This window comes from Malus domestica, chromosome 15, assembly GCF_042453785.1.
Source record: "Malus domestica chromosome 15, GDT2T_hap1".
In the NCBI taxonomy this organism is placed as follows: Eukaryota; Viridiplantae; Streptophyta; class Magnoliopsida; order Rosales; family Rosaceae; genus Malus; species Malus domestica.
Window position 1 is genome coordinate 27,409,061 of NC_091675.1, and position 14,670 is coordinate 27,423,730.

The 14,670-nt window shown below is 37.1% G+C and overlaps 1 protein-coding gene across 1 annotated transcript; it reads left to right on the forward strand.

Annotated features, from left to right (window-relative positions):
• Nucleotides 1-8,220: 8,220 nt before the first annotated feature.
• On the forward strand, nucleotides 8,221-12,910 carry LOC103401500 (formin-like protein 6). The gene is made up of 4 exons (XM_008340212.4): nucleotides 8,221-9,883; nucleotides 9,967-10,166; nucleotides 11,273-11,514; nucleotides 11,614-12,910. Exons 1-4 carry the CDS (start codon nucleotides 8,451-8,453, stop codon nucleotides 12,403-12,405), a joined length of 2,667 nt encoding a protein of 888 aa, XP_008338434.3. The 5' UTR covers nucleotides 8,221-8,450; the 3' UTR covers nucleotides 12,406-12,910.
• The last annotated feature ends 1,760 nt before the right edge of the window (nucleotides 12,911-14,670 follow it).

Here is a 14,670-nt window from a genome sequence, read left to right on the forward strand (position 1 = left end):
TGGGATTCCGGTGGTTTCAAAGCTCAAATCAAGTATGGTTTTGTTCGTCGTTGTCAGATCTTTAAAATGGTTCAAGTTTCATAAATTTTGGGTTAAAAATGAAGAAGATATAAAGAAATGAAATTTTCCCAGTTTCCGGCGACGGCGACGGTTGCCTGAGCTGAAGGTAGAAGACGAGAGGATATTCCGCTAAGTTTAACGGAATATTCTAACGGCGTTAGGTCATGCCGTTAGGTTTTGTTAAGGAATAAATGGAATATTCCAGAATATACCTGACAGCGTCAGTTGACACCGTCAGTGTGCTTGGCACATGGCCATGTGTAGGGGGGCACGTCTGGCCGTGCCTTGGCCGGTGCGTGGCGGCGCGTGGGAGCTAGGAAAAATATTCTAAAAATTTAGGGATGATCCTGAGGTTGTGTAAGTCACTATGGTATATTCATATACCCAAATTGAGCAATATATGAGAAGTTATTACCTATTGTTGGTTATGTGCGTTAAATAACGTTTATTCGGTTATTACGCCTATATGTGAGACCTATTCTCAGGACGTGTGTAATCAATCGAGGCTCGGGGGCTACAACACATCGACATATCTGTGAGTGGGCAGTTATTTTCAGTATATATATATATATATACACTTCACATTTTTCCCAGAAAACGTATTTAAAGGAAATGTGATTTAAATGTCATGCTATGCCAATGCCTATATTTTATTTTAGTATATGCATTATCATAATTATGCATATTGTCGCATGGTGCTGTGGAGGCCCAGGTAAGCTCAGGTGAGTTATGTTTTGATTATGTGAATTGTCAATGATGTGATATGTGATTGAATAATGTTGAGCTCATAAAAATGCACCTAGGGTGATTGTAATTTAGCCAGAGATATGAAGTACATGCCTATTTATTATGTCACCTCCTGCACCATATGCTCACATTGGATTCAATTTAGGTGCACAGTCTTGTCGTATAGACCTTATTTATGGTTCCGACTCGTAGGTGACTACCGATTTATCGCACCAGCTATTATGTGAGAGGAGTATTGAGCATAATTATATTACACCCATTATCGTTGTACAAACCCTTGCATTTGGTTCTGACTATTGTGCAGTATGTTGCCGTATAGGTCATTGTAGGGACTCCGGCTAGAGTGACTTTTGAGCTAAGAAATTCAGCCGTATAGACTACCTCAGGGTTCCCGCTAACATGTTATATTTCTATGAAAATATTCTTACCTGATTTGCTTACTCTATTATATCGTGGCTTGACACACATGTGTTTATGATTATGTGAAGCATGATTGAAATGATATAATTACACATATATATTTATATATATTCTTATATATTAATTATGGGAAAATTATACTTGTTTTACGGCAAGGGGTTAGTATATTCAAAGGAAAATAAGGTTTTCATGTAAATGTGTTTTACTAACCCACTCAACTTTGTTTTTCGCCCCTCCAGGTTTTAGTTAGCAGAGTTTGGTGGCCACGAGGAATTCAACGGTATTCTGACAGATCCCGAAAAAGTAGGATTTACCCTCTGGTGTTGTATCTTAGTAATTGTCCTACTTGACTGCAACTAGACTTTCTTATTCCTCTGAAAGTGTATTTATACACTTAAACTCTCACTAGTATCCTTTCTTAGTTGGGATTGTTAGTTGCTTGGTTTTAAATTGTTAGTATTTCTCTTACTCTTTATCGCTTCCGCTTTGCGCTCATGGCTACGTCACTCTCACGTGACGGCCAACACGTCTCAACTCCGGTCGGGGTGTGTCAGATAATATCCCGATATTTCCATCAAAATTTCTGTGTTTTTGGACTATCGATATTTCTGATATCATCGATATTTTAGACCTTGTTCCTAACTCGGATATTTACTATTGTACTTTTTTTTTCATTCGGAAAACCAAACCGGCTGATCCTAATCATGGGGGCCGGTTTGATATGATTAAGGTTTTTAACTTTTGTAAACCGACATAAATTGAACCGGATTGATCACTTACATATTGGTATTTGAAAGATTTTATTTTACACGAGTTGGTCTTTTTATTAGCTAATAAGTAATAACTAGATAAGGATGTTGAATTTGAAGGTTGATAGAGCATTAAAGATCTTTGACTTGTAACTATCTTAGTTACTAAACTTTCAAGTTTGATGGGATAGTATGTTGAATTTTTTAGGATGCTTTTGATGTACCCTAGAAATTTTCCATGTAGAAAATTGCTGAATTTTTTTATCGTTGAAGTGCTAAAAAGTTGAAAAAATGAAAAGGAAGAAACAATTTGAGTTTAGGCCCAAATCAAATAGTTCAACATTAGTTTGGTTTGTTTAGTAATTTTAGTCAAAATTAAACCGAATTAAATTGTTACATTTTAGCGTAAACTGTCGATTCTTTCCTTGAATTTTCCCTTTTTAACTTTCGATTTTCCTCATAAACTTTTCAATTAGAAAATTACGGATTTAAACTAAATTTTTTGGCCGATTTCCCCATAGTGTTCGTTTTTCATTCATTCCATCCAAATTTTTGTTAAATGGAAGTATGTGCACAACATGTGAATGTAGCTCAGCCGCTTAATTTTTTAAAATAATTGAAAAATCTAGATTTCTAAAATGTCGACCTATGCAAATATGTTTGATTCTATCGTTTTTGTGTCTAAAGGTCTAGCGAAGTGACGCTTTTTGTCTTCAAATGAGAGTAATGTGGTGGGCACGTGATAAGAGTTAACGTTAATTTGAATGAAATTTATGGAAAACTAACCGTAGGGGGGAAATTGGCCAAAAAGTTAGTTTAAAGTCCTTGATTTTCCAATTAAAAAGTTTAGGGAAGAAAATGAAAGCTAAGTGAAGTTCATGAAGAAATTTGACAATTTACTCTTATATTTTAATAAGTTTGATTATGATTTTGGGTTGAAATTGATCCAATTCAGATAGTGTACATCCTTAGGCTATCTCCAATTGAAAGGTCCAAAAAATAAGAGGATCGAAAATAGCCCCAAAACTGTCTTTAAAACTGTCTCCAAGTATACGGTATATACTAGTTGATATCGTTTAAGCATTACGGTAGCAAATTACAAAATCTTGGGAATTAATCTTTCTTTTCTAATAATGCATGCACCTGAGAATAAAAGTAAAGGAAAGATGATGTAATGGGACATACTTGACGTGTGTGTTTAGACTTTCCTTAATGATTGTACCTTGGTGCTTGCTCTATGGTTAATATGGGAATTTATTGCCACCTCTCTGCCAAATGCCAATTCACTTTTATTTCTGATTGCATGACAATGAAGCAAACCTAGATCCTTGACGTGGCATAGGAGACTAGAACCTCCACACTCCACATCACGAGAATTAGTATCCCTTTGTACGTGCAAGAAATTTCGTTACGAGAGATACAAATATAATCTATTCTATATTTTATTTGAGTTTGGGCATTTTTACGTAAGGAGGGATGCAGACAAAACCGTCACATATAACTAGTGAATGAGGGATTTCTCGTTTATTTAACTCGAGCTAGTATATCAGGTGTCATATCATAATTAAAGAATAGATATATTTTTTAGTGTTCCTTCACATATATTAAAGGCGTAGTGTTTTGACTACTGCTTTTAGCCTTGAATCATTAATTCTTTCCACTTATATTCTAATACATCGTCATTTAGGTTAAAACTTAAATTATAGTTGTTAAGAGGGAAGGAATTTATGGAAATTGATTTCGCACCATAATGTATATGCATAATTGCTTTCGTTATTGCGATGAAACGTCATTTACTTAGCTTTAATCCTTAATTAATTAGTAGTATTGCTTACTTGTTTAATGGATATTCCAATTCCTTGTTGGAAAATCTCCTGCTTAATTATTTATGCCTCAGCCATTAAATAATAAATTGAGTCCACAACCATGAGTTTAATATTACTTCCAAGACAGTAGGCCCCCAAGTGCAAAGAAATCACACACCGCTTTGGTTGCCTCCACCACATTCCATGATTAATAATTGCCCTCTTGAATATTATTTCTTTATTTTGTTTGATAATGCTGTCACAACGACAATAAACTTATACTACAGTTAACCTTTTCAATGATTTAAAAGGCATAATTGGAACTTCGATGATTAAATTGTAACAATAAAACATTGCTAGTGACATTTTTAAAAGATAAATAAACTCAAAAACCAAATAAAAGTGTCGGTCAATAGGATCTCATGGCAGCTAAAAGCCAATTAATCGTCGATTTCCCCCTGTTTTAGCATAATATACGTGATTAAGGAGTGTTCCTTTGATCTTATTCCTAGTACGTATTTGTTTACACACTGGCAGAAGCATACTCCACCATCCAAACATATATATGGTCTAAGATGGTGACGTCTTGTGCGTTTTCACTAGGATCAGTATGAGATGTACTAGTGCTTGAACCGTTAAATTGGTGATTATCAAAATTTAATCATGTAGATTTAGCCTTTACACACATACTACTCATTCACTGATGCATTTTAGAATTTTTACACTGCATGTAAGGAGTCAATTTTGTTTTTCTTCTTATTAGTGTTTATGGCATGGTACTAGTGCACTAGACTCTAGACAGAGGAGAAAAATACGTTAGAACCCATCTTGTTTAATTCCAATTACAATTTTTCAACCCTTTCATTCTGAATAGGGTTTAAGAATAGGATCAATTTTCACTTCGGAGATTTAGCCACAATATTTACATATATTTAATACAATTATTGTTTTAACGGTCAGATAAATTGTATAAAATACATATATTTATAAGAATTATATTTGACCTTTTAAATGATGATTGTATTAAATACATATAAGTATTGTAGCAAATCCCTACATTTTTCAACCCTCCCAACTTGCTTAAAAATTGTCTTTTATGACACCAATATATTGTTTTGTGGAGACTATGATAATCTCAACTGTTAAATCCATATGAACATAATTGGATGGAATGAGATGCTTGCACCATAAGAAGTCTGCATAGCTTCTCAATCCTTATATTCTACAAGGACATGCAAATTATAACCCTCAATCTTAAATCTCAAACAATAAGGACAGGAAAATGGATGGTTTTAGATTCTTACATTAATCTCAACAGTTAAATCTCAATTTTCTTTTACTTGGAACTACGGTTAAGTAGTATTTATCTTTATTTGTAAATGGGAGATCAGAATTTCATAAATAACGAGTTTACTACCATTTTATTCTTTCACCCCTTGGTGAATAAAAAAGATTCTCATTTTTTTTTCCAACATTAGTGTATAAAAAATACTCTTTCAAAAGTACTGCAACCTCATGTTTTTTGCATAATATTTCATAATATTGGCAATTGTGCAAAAAATATGAGGTTTTTTTTAGAGTATTCTTAGCATTTCTTATATAAAAATATGAGAAATACTAAGAAGATTTCTCAAAAGTGGAAGTCTCCATAAACTCTTTGTCCTTATGTTTTTTATATAATATTTTATAATGTTGATACGAAAATTAGTATTAAACTATAAAATAACAGAGAGTTTATAAAAAATTTCATTTTTGAATCCGTTAGCATCCCTCACAACAGAATAAATGGAGAGTCAGGAATTGAAAAACACAATTTGGATAGCCCTAGGACATTTGGAGACTGGGACATAAAAGGCATTGACAGAAAAAACCTTGTAGAACCTACGTTTTTGAAGGATAACACTGTTGATTGTCCCAAAAAATACCATTACAAAAGGGAAAGGGACAAGTCAAAGTGAGAAAGCATATGCCCTTGGGCGTGTGCATGTCCCCCCAACCGTCCCCACCATAAAAAAAGGGAGTGTACATAGGGTCGGTGGATCAAATCTAATCAGCAAAAGAAACTAAGAAAAGCACTAACAAACAAAACACTGAAACTTAGCCCATTTAACTTTGTACCAAAATCACCGAAAAATATTTAGATTTCGCGGTTACAACTACACAGGATACTATCAATTCACATATTATAATATAAATAACTTAAATATTGTACTTAATTCCTCCAAAATTACCTGCATGTAGTCCCAAATTACGTAAGCTTATAGTGTCATGTTATAAATACGTGTGTTACTGAGTCATTAGTTATGTTAATTATTTTAGATAGGACGTAAAATTGACGTATTAGTGAATTATTGATTATGTTAATTCTTCTTAGATAGGATGTACAATTTGACGGTTTATATTTTTCATGTATAATGCCAGCAGTTTATACGTAGGAATGACTATAACCAAACATACAAAACACAAAATCCTCAAAGTTTATTGCAGTAACCCCAAAACCAATAACAACGATAAAAGGGACTTATTTATTCCATCAGACTAACACGTGGGGGTTACTGGATGGACCACATTTTAGGGTCATGTAGTGCCATTTGTAGGGGAGACATTCACTTAAACTCTCTTATGCTGACTGTAGCTTCTCGAACCAAATATACAAATTATATAAAAATGCTAAAACACATGACATCGTGTTAATGTACTAAAAATATAGCTTAGTTCATCTCCGTTTGTGCCACTAGCCTCTCGAGCTTTGAACTTTTTTATAAGCAATAGTTGAGGATAAATATTATTAACTGATTGAGTATTAAGTTCCTCATTGTAGTTTTCTTGATTTTTTACGTACAATTAGAGGAAAAGAGATTAAAAAAAAAAAACACAATAAGCTGATTATAATTGTTTATTAAGTTCGTTATCTATAAAAGTTAAACGTAAAACTTTTTATTTACATAATTGAAAAAAAATATGACTAAAGCGTAAGTAGGGAGGGTGAAGGGATTATGTGCCTTTGCGTTGTTGGGCATCGGCCTCCACCTCGATGAATGGTAAAATAAGAGTTAAAAATAAAGAATGGACAACAAAACTTTTTAAGGGTGTGCTACCTACATACTACTGTTTATTTCTTATACATTATTTTAATTTTTGACAATCGAATTGAAGAAAATCAAATAACAGAAATTAATAAGAAATGTGCGGATATCACACTCTAACTTTTTAATATCAGCACTACGTCGTCATCATCATCCCTTCATCTATTTGATATCGACCACCAAACTAAATTCTCCTCACTTCTCCATTTGTTTCATATTATTCATTTGAGTAATGCTAGAAAAGTTAAATTTGTAGATAAAATTTTGTAAACTAAATGACATAAAAGTTGATTATTGGATTATTACTTAAGGGGTAATAAACGCGTTCATTTTTTTATTGGTGACACATCATTTGATTTGTAAATTTCATCGATAATTTTAATCTGCTTAGCATTACCCTATTTATTTAATATCAACACTCTAAAACACCTCCAGTATCATTGTTACTAATAATTTGTTCACATAACCTAGCACAAGCTATAAACTAATCATTTTCCCTTGATTTAAAACACCAATTTGTTACCGCTAATACAGTCTAGTGGTATTTATCTTCACTTGTAAGTGAGAGATTTTAAGTTTGATTCTCGCTAAAGGCGAATTTGAACCACATTATTACTGATCCATTGTGAGGCTTAGCCAATTTCCTTCTCCTATAGTATAAATAATATCGTTTGTTTAAAAAAAAATAAGAATGACCAATTTGTATTTACATATAAATTTGTTTTTGGGTCAGCTATGATGGATGCTGAGGGAGAAATGAGTCAGATTTAAGCTACACAAGATTTTTGCATCCCTTTCACTAAAATTAAAAAAAATAAATAAATAATTCAAATTATTATATGAATACAGTCTGACTCAAAATCTTGGTATCTCCATCTCAACCACAATCATTACCCTACAAACTCAATTTTATTTGAATCGGATGACATCATCTTAATATTGTTCATAATACATTCTAATTTTCTTGATATAGATTAGTTTTCTATTAGGGATTATTTAAACAAAAAACCACTAATAAAGTATTTATGTATCATTTCATTAATCTAAGACGTTAGTTTTTTAATGACTAATGAACAAATCCACACGACCAAATAAAATAAAGAAAACTAATGGAAATGACTTGAAAACTTTGAGTTTTAACCAAAATGATAAAAATGTGTTATAAGTAAAAGGTACTAGAAGAGACTTTTTAAAGTAAACATATCGTTAACTTTAAAAATGAACAGTAACAGAAGTGTTTCGTTAAGACTTCAATAAAATGTATATAAAAAGCAACAAGAAAAAGAAAAAGAAAAAAGAATGTGGCTTCCTGCTGAGGTCAGCGGCTACTATTGGCATCTCCCAGATCTTGCAGCCAAAAGAAGCTTCGACTCACTCTCTCACTTCAACCCCCACCCCCCCTCTTCTCTCTCGCTCTTCCAATTTCTGTCTTTCCAATCCAACCAAAACAAACAGAAACAATCCAAAACCCTACAACTAAACCACAGAGCGAACGAAGGAAGAAGGCGACGACGATGAATTGGGTTTATTTTCCGAAACAAAAACAAAACCAGAATCCATCACTCCGCCATTAAAATTCCACCATGAAATTGCAAGCTCCTCCTCACCATCTCATTTTCTCCGTTGTTCTCTCCCTCTCCCTCTCTCTCTCCCTCACTCCCCTCCACGCTCTTCAATTTCAAACGCTCACTGCAATTCACAGAAGAATTCTCCACCAGCCCCTGTTTCCAGACAGCTCCTCCCCTCCGCCGGACACCCCGTCGCCGCCGATTCCACCGCCGCCTCCGCCGGACACTTCAAGCGACCAGCCATTTTTCCATGAATTGCCATCTGGGTCGACCCCAGATCAGACTCAACCCGCACCGCTGCCGTCGAACGCCACCACTGTGCAGAATCCACAAGCGCCGCAACCGACCAAGGGGACGAAGAAAGTCGCCATTGCTGCTTTGGTCGGAATTGTGACTCTCGGAATGCTCTCCGGATTCGCCTTCTTCCTTTACCGCCACCGAGTCAAACACCCGTCCGAGTCTCAGAAACTCGTCAATGGCGGAGGACCCGGTTCCCAGAGATTCGCCGACGACCCGAGTGTCCCACCCTCGAACTTCCTCTACATTGGCACAGTCGAACCCAGCCACACGTCGACGACGAGCAGCGAAGCCGTTAGCGGACCAACAACTGTGGAATTGAACCGGTCTCCGTATCACAGACTGAACTCTGTCAAAAGATCGGATCGGTACCGGCCGAGTCCCGAGTTGCAGCCGCTTCCTCCTCTGACCAAACCTCCTCAGAACCTCAACTCGCCGTCAGCTATGTCGTCTTCCGATGAAGAGAGCAATGAAACGGCGTTTCATTCGCCGAACTGCTCCTCCATCAGCTACGATGACAGCTACTACACGCCGAAGCAGAGCAGCAACAATGGAGTCGCCAATTGTGCTCCAATTCACGTTGCCAGTTCAATTCCCCACTCGAAACGAACTTCTCCGAAATCGCGGCTTTCGGTTTCTTCCACCACAAGGAACCATGCCGCTCCGTCGCCTCCCCAGCCACCTCCCCCGCCGCCAATGCAAATTCAGACTCAAACCCACGACGCCCAACAGGGAGCTCCATCGTTTTCTAATAAGAGGCCGAAATTCTCCTCCCCTCCACCACCTCCACCAAATTTGGTGCGTGTATCTAGAGCCCCTGTTCCGCCTCCTCCGCCACCGCCGCCGTCGCGACCGACGATATTAAGGCAAGTTGGGGATTCAGAAAGGGTTGTTTCTGCAAGGCCAGCCCAAGCTCCGGCAAAGCCACAGCCACAATCCTCCTTTGCAGCAATCCCAAAAGGGCCTTTCGAAAATGGGACAAGAAAACCTGCTGAGAGATTTGTTGATGAGAGCTTGGCGTCTTCAGAGAGTTTTGAGAATGAAGATTCAGGAGGGGCAAAGCCCAAGCTGAAGCCTCTGCACTGGGACAAGGTCCGGGCAACCTCCGACCGCGCTACCGTGTGGGATCAGCTGAAATCGAGCTCATTCCAGTAAGTAAAGTTAAGCCGAAATCAAGCTAATTGCATAATGTGTGCGCAATCTGATTTTTGGTGATGTCTAAATCTGTTTGCAGGTTAAATGAGGACATGATGGAGACTCTTTTCGGGTGTAACCCGGCGAATTCAGTCCCGAAAGAGACTACTAGACGATCAGTTCTTCCTCCTGTTGAGCAGGAGAACAGGGTTTTGGATCCAAAGAAGTCACAGAACATAGCAATACTGTTGAGAGCACTGAATGTAGCACGAGATGAGGTCACTGAAGCGCTTTTAGATGGTAAGTAATTCTTTTCCATTTCCGATGAGTAATTAGCTCCTTAATTCTGCGTAGCGATATATAAACTTTGTCATCAAATTGTTTGCCTACTTTACTGAAAGCATATCAATGTTAGGGCTCCATTAAACTAGTATGGATATCATGAATTTCTTAATGCGTTTTGGAATTATAAATTAAATGAGTTTCTAGTAGCACAAATTGTTCGGAGGCACACATTGTATATCGAGCCACTGTTTGGGAAAGGAAAGAAGAGGAGATAATGGAGGATGTCAACACAGAAGTTACAGTTAAAGGTTTAGGCAAGAAGTCATTATTGTTACTTGGAAAATAAGAGTAAAAGCAGTTTAACAGTATGATTCCACACACATGATTATGTCAGTTTTGGTTTGTAAGGAAGAGGAGAGAACGAAAGCACCATAGAGCCATAAGAGCAAATTACTAACACTGTGACTGTAGCTGCTAACCCAGCAATTTTTGTGAAGTTTTTTCAATTCCCAACAACCTCCCTTGTGAAAATTACATATTGTAAAAATTGAAGTGTTCCGTTAGAAGCAATAGGTTCAGGTGAAACCTTTGTCAACAGGAATGCATTGCCCTGTTGATTAAAACTTTCAATAGATATGAAGGTTACACTATGAGGAATACTTTGAAGTTTTATCCTCTCTTAAAACTGCAAATGCAATAATTGCTGCAACTGATGTTTATACTTGGTTGTGCTCCTATCAATGGCATTCTTAAAGGTCTCTGGTGCGACCATGCGAGCGTGTCTTGGTTTGCTTTCAATTTTAGCCACGTAGAAATCTGATTAATGTGTGAAATCTGATTTGCACAAACAGCTTAACCCATTATGTAATCACATTCCAATAAACAGGAACAATCGTCGAAACATTCTTATTCCTCAGAACTCAAAATGCAAGCACACAGAAAAGCTTACATCAAACAAAAACAAATGCTCTTTTTTATCAGTGTTTCATATTCACCTCTAGAAAGTTCGATCACTTGATGTCAACGTGTCACAGCCACTAGTTGACCTTCTCTCGACCCTCCGCTTTTCGGTGGTATTTATATTTGCTACATCATGTGCATTATTTGCTTATACATAACAGGTAACCCCGAAGGCTTGGGCACTGAGCTGTTGGAAACTCTGGTGAAGATGGCTCCAACAAAGGAAGAAGAAATTAAGCTTCGAGACTACAAGGGTGACGTCTCAAAATTAGGGACTGCTGAACGCTTTCTGAAAGCTGTGCTCGATATCCCATTTGCCTTTAAGAGAGTTGAGGCAATGCTATACAGAGCTAATTTTGATACAGAAGTGAAGTACCTGAGAAAGTCCTTTCAAACGTTGGAGGTATTTTGGCTGAAATTTAAAATTTTGGTTTTTGATCTCTTAAATCCATGAATATTGATTGACATAAAACCTGATACATAATATCTTGTCATTCTTCAGGAAGCAAGTGAAGAACTAAAGAGCAGTCGATTATTCCTCAAACTCCTTGAAGCTGTTCTCAAGACAGGGAACCGAATGAATGTTGGGACCAATCGTGGTGATGCTAAATCTTTCAAACTTGATACACTTTTAAAACTAGTAGACGTAAAGGCAACAGATGGAAAGACCACATTGCTCCATTTTGTGGTCCAAGAGATCATAAAATCCGAAGGTGAAGTTGTTGATTCTACAAATGAGAATGCTAAAAACATGCCTGTCAATACCAAGGAAGATGGTTTCAGAAAGCAAGGATTACAAATGGTTGCAGGGCTGGGCAGAGACCTCAGCAACGTCAAGAAGGCAGCAGGAATGGACTCAGATGTCCTAAGTAGCTACGTGTCGAAGCTTGAAATGGGGCTTCAGAAGGTCAAACAGGTTTTGCAGTATGAGAAGCCCGATATGCAAGGGAAATTCTTCAACTCGATGAAGGTATTTTTAAAAGAGGCCGAGGATGAAATTCTTAGGGTCAAGGCTGATGAAAGAAAGGCTTTAATTCTGGTGAAAGAGGTTACCGAATATTTTCATGGGGATACAACAAAGGAGGAAGCCCATCCTTTCAGAATCTTCATGATCGTGAGAGATTTTCTAACTGTACTGGACCAAGTTTGCAAGGAAGTGGGGATGCTGCAGGATAGAACACTGGTGGGCTCTGCTAGATCATTCCGCATAACATCAACCGCTCCTCTACCAGTTCTCAACAGGTATAACGTGAGACAAGATAACAGTTCGGATGATGAAAGCTTGTCACCATAAAAATATGTATATGAAGCACTCAAAGACACATAAATTAGAGGATAGTACCACAGTCATCAACACGTCCAAACTGAAGAAGCGGCCACACCGGTATATTTGTTTTGTTACAAGCATGTAAAAGGAGTAGAAGAAACGCAGGAGGAGGGAAGGCACTCTTGATACCCTTTCGAGTATAAAGAAAATCCCAATTCAGCCGGAGAGATTCCCCAGTCAGTTCATCAGGTAAGTCTCTTGAGATTTTGTACAAGAATATCGGATGCATTGTCCGAAAAGTTAAGCATCGAACGATACTTAGAAGAGCTTTACACTCATGCTAAAAGAAAAAGAAAAGGGAAAGAAAAATTGGAAATTACAAACATTTATAATTAGGATAGGATTCTTCATCTTGATCCAGAGTCCCACACATTTTGAAGGGAAAAGCAGAATGTTTTGATGGTGGTGTCTGCATTTATTTCACAAATTAAAATATAGTTCAATAATAATTAGTAGCTATGTTTATTCTTCAGTATTGTCTTGTTTGTTTATTGTTTGATGAAAATAATTGAGGGGGAGGAGGAGACATATTGTCAATGTCTTCATATTTATGTTCAAAACACTAACCACTTTAAGGAAAGCAAACAAAGACTACATCGTTCTAAAGTTCTAATCACCTTTATGAAAAAGAAAAATAATTCCAGAAATAATGAAATTGTTTGTTGTTACACTGAAGGGAATCAAGCTCTGTGCGTATCTTAACGACAAGTTTACTTGTTCTGTGTGTGACCGTATGAGAATGAACGGGGATGAGAAGGAATGGGTATGAAACAAACAACTCTTTGGTTATCCCGTACGTTGATTTTTCGGTCTGTCACCATGATCAATGTGGGACTTATATTTATTCATTCCTTAGGTCTTAGTAAACGCATGTATGAGAATGATCTCATTCCTTGTAAGCAGGGCCTAAGAAGTTTCAATTTCGAAGCAAACTTTTCCAATCAAATACAAGCATAATGTAAATGTATCATAAGGGAATGGTCCCATTTAAATTCTTGTCACAACATGCGGTTTGAAACGAAACGAAACAAAACAAAACAATCCAGAACGTAAAATATGAACATTCATGCTCAAAGCGAAACAAAACTCAGTATTCCATGCTTCCTTTAACTGGCCTTGTGTCACACGTCTCGCAATATATATGGTCGCGGGCCTCTCCATCCCATTGACAACTGGTTTTGGTTGGATGCTCCTAATTCTACATGGTACAAAATAGACAGTCGATGTCGGCCCAATATAAGTTGTCCTACACATGAGAAGGCATGTTGAGAGCATAGCCCATTGTCGGTTTTGGTTAGATGGTCTAAACTCAAGCATGCAATGTAAATGTGAAACTATGGGGGGAAAGATCGGGGCTTATAGGTCTCGTGGTTGGATCACTTGCTACTGCCATGCCCACACCAAGAGTTTGATTCTCGCGTCGCCCCTGCAGTGATGGGAATTAGAAAAAAGGCGAGAGTGTAACTCCAGCAGCTGCCACATTCCCTTGCAATGGATGCAACCGCCTGGGACTCTCAACCTGCAGGCAGCAAAATGGCGAATTGTTCACGACCAGCCTTGTATACGTGCACAGGAGCTCCATTTGCCTCCGAAAATGAGTTGAAACACGAATGAGTTTTAGCGTGACTTTCCATTTTATATGTTGACCCAACTCTCCCCCTACTTGGCAAGTTTGATATTACGCGGTCCACCCCAGTAGATTGATGATTTCATTGAGAATTTTGGTGTTCCGCTTGTGAAAGTTTTAGTGAGTGAGCTTCTCTCTTTCTTGTGATTGTATTTTCTACTTTGATGACAAATACAAAATACTGTTTCATATTCTATTCTACGCCTACAACTAACTTTTGAGTTAACTCTAGCGTTTATGCATTTTAGTCTGTTTTACGTCTGATTCTTACTTTTAGGTTAGACTGTCTACGTATTTTGTAAAGGAATAAAAAACCAACGCTAGTTCACATTTTAATAAAATTTTGCTAAAGTGATGAGACACTGGCCATGTCTTTGACTAACCAATTACCACAAATTTTCAGAAATGTGAACTCACAGTAGCATTCTAACTAATCCATTTTGCAACTGCATTTAGATTAAATTGAAATTCAGACAATCCGTGGGATTCAAGTAAACCCGAAATAAGGCAGGATGAGAATTGAAGATGTGTCTCATTACTACTTGAGTTATCTTTAATCAGATATTGGTCTAGTTGGATATTTTTTAGTAGATTGAATAGTTACC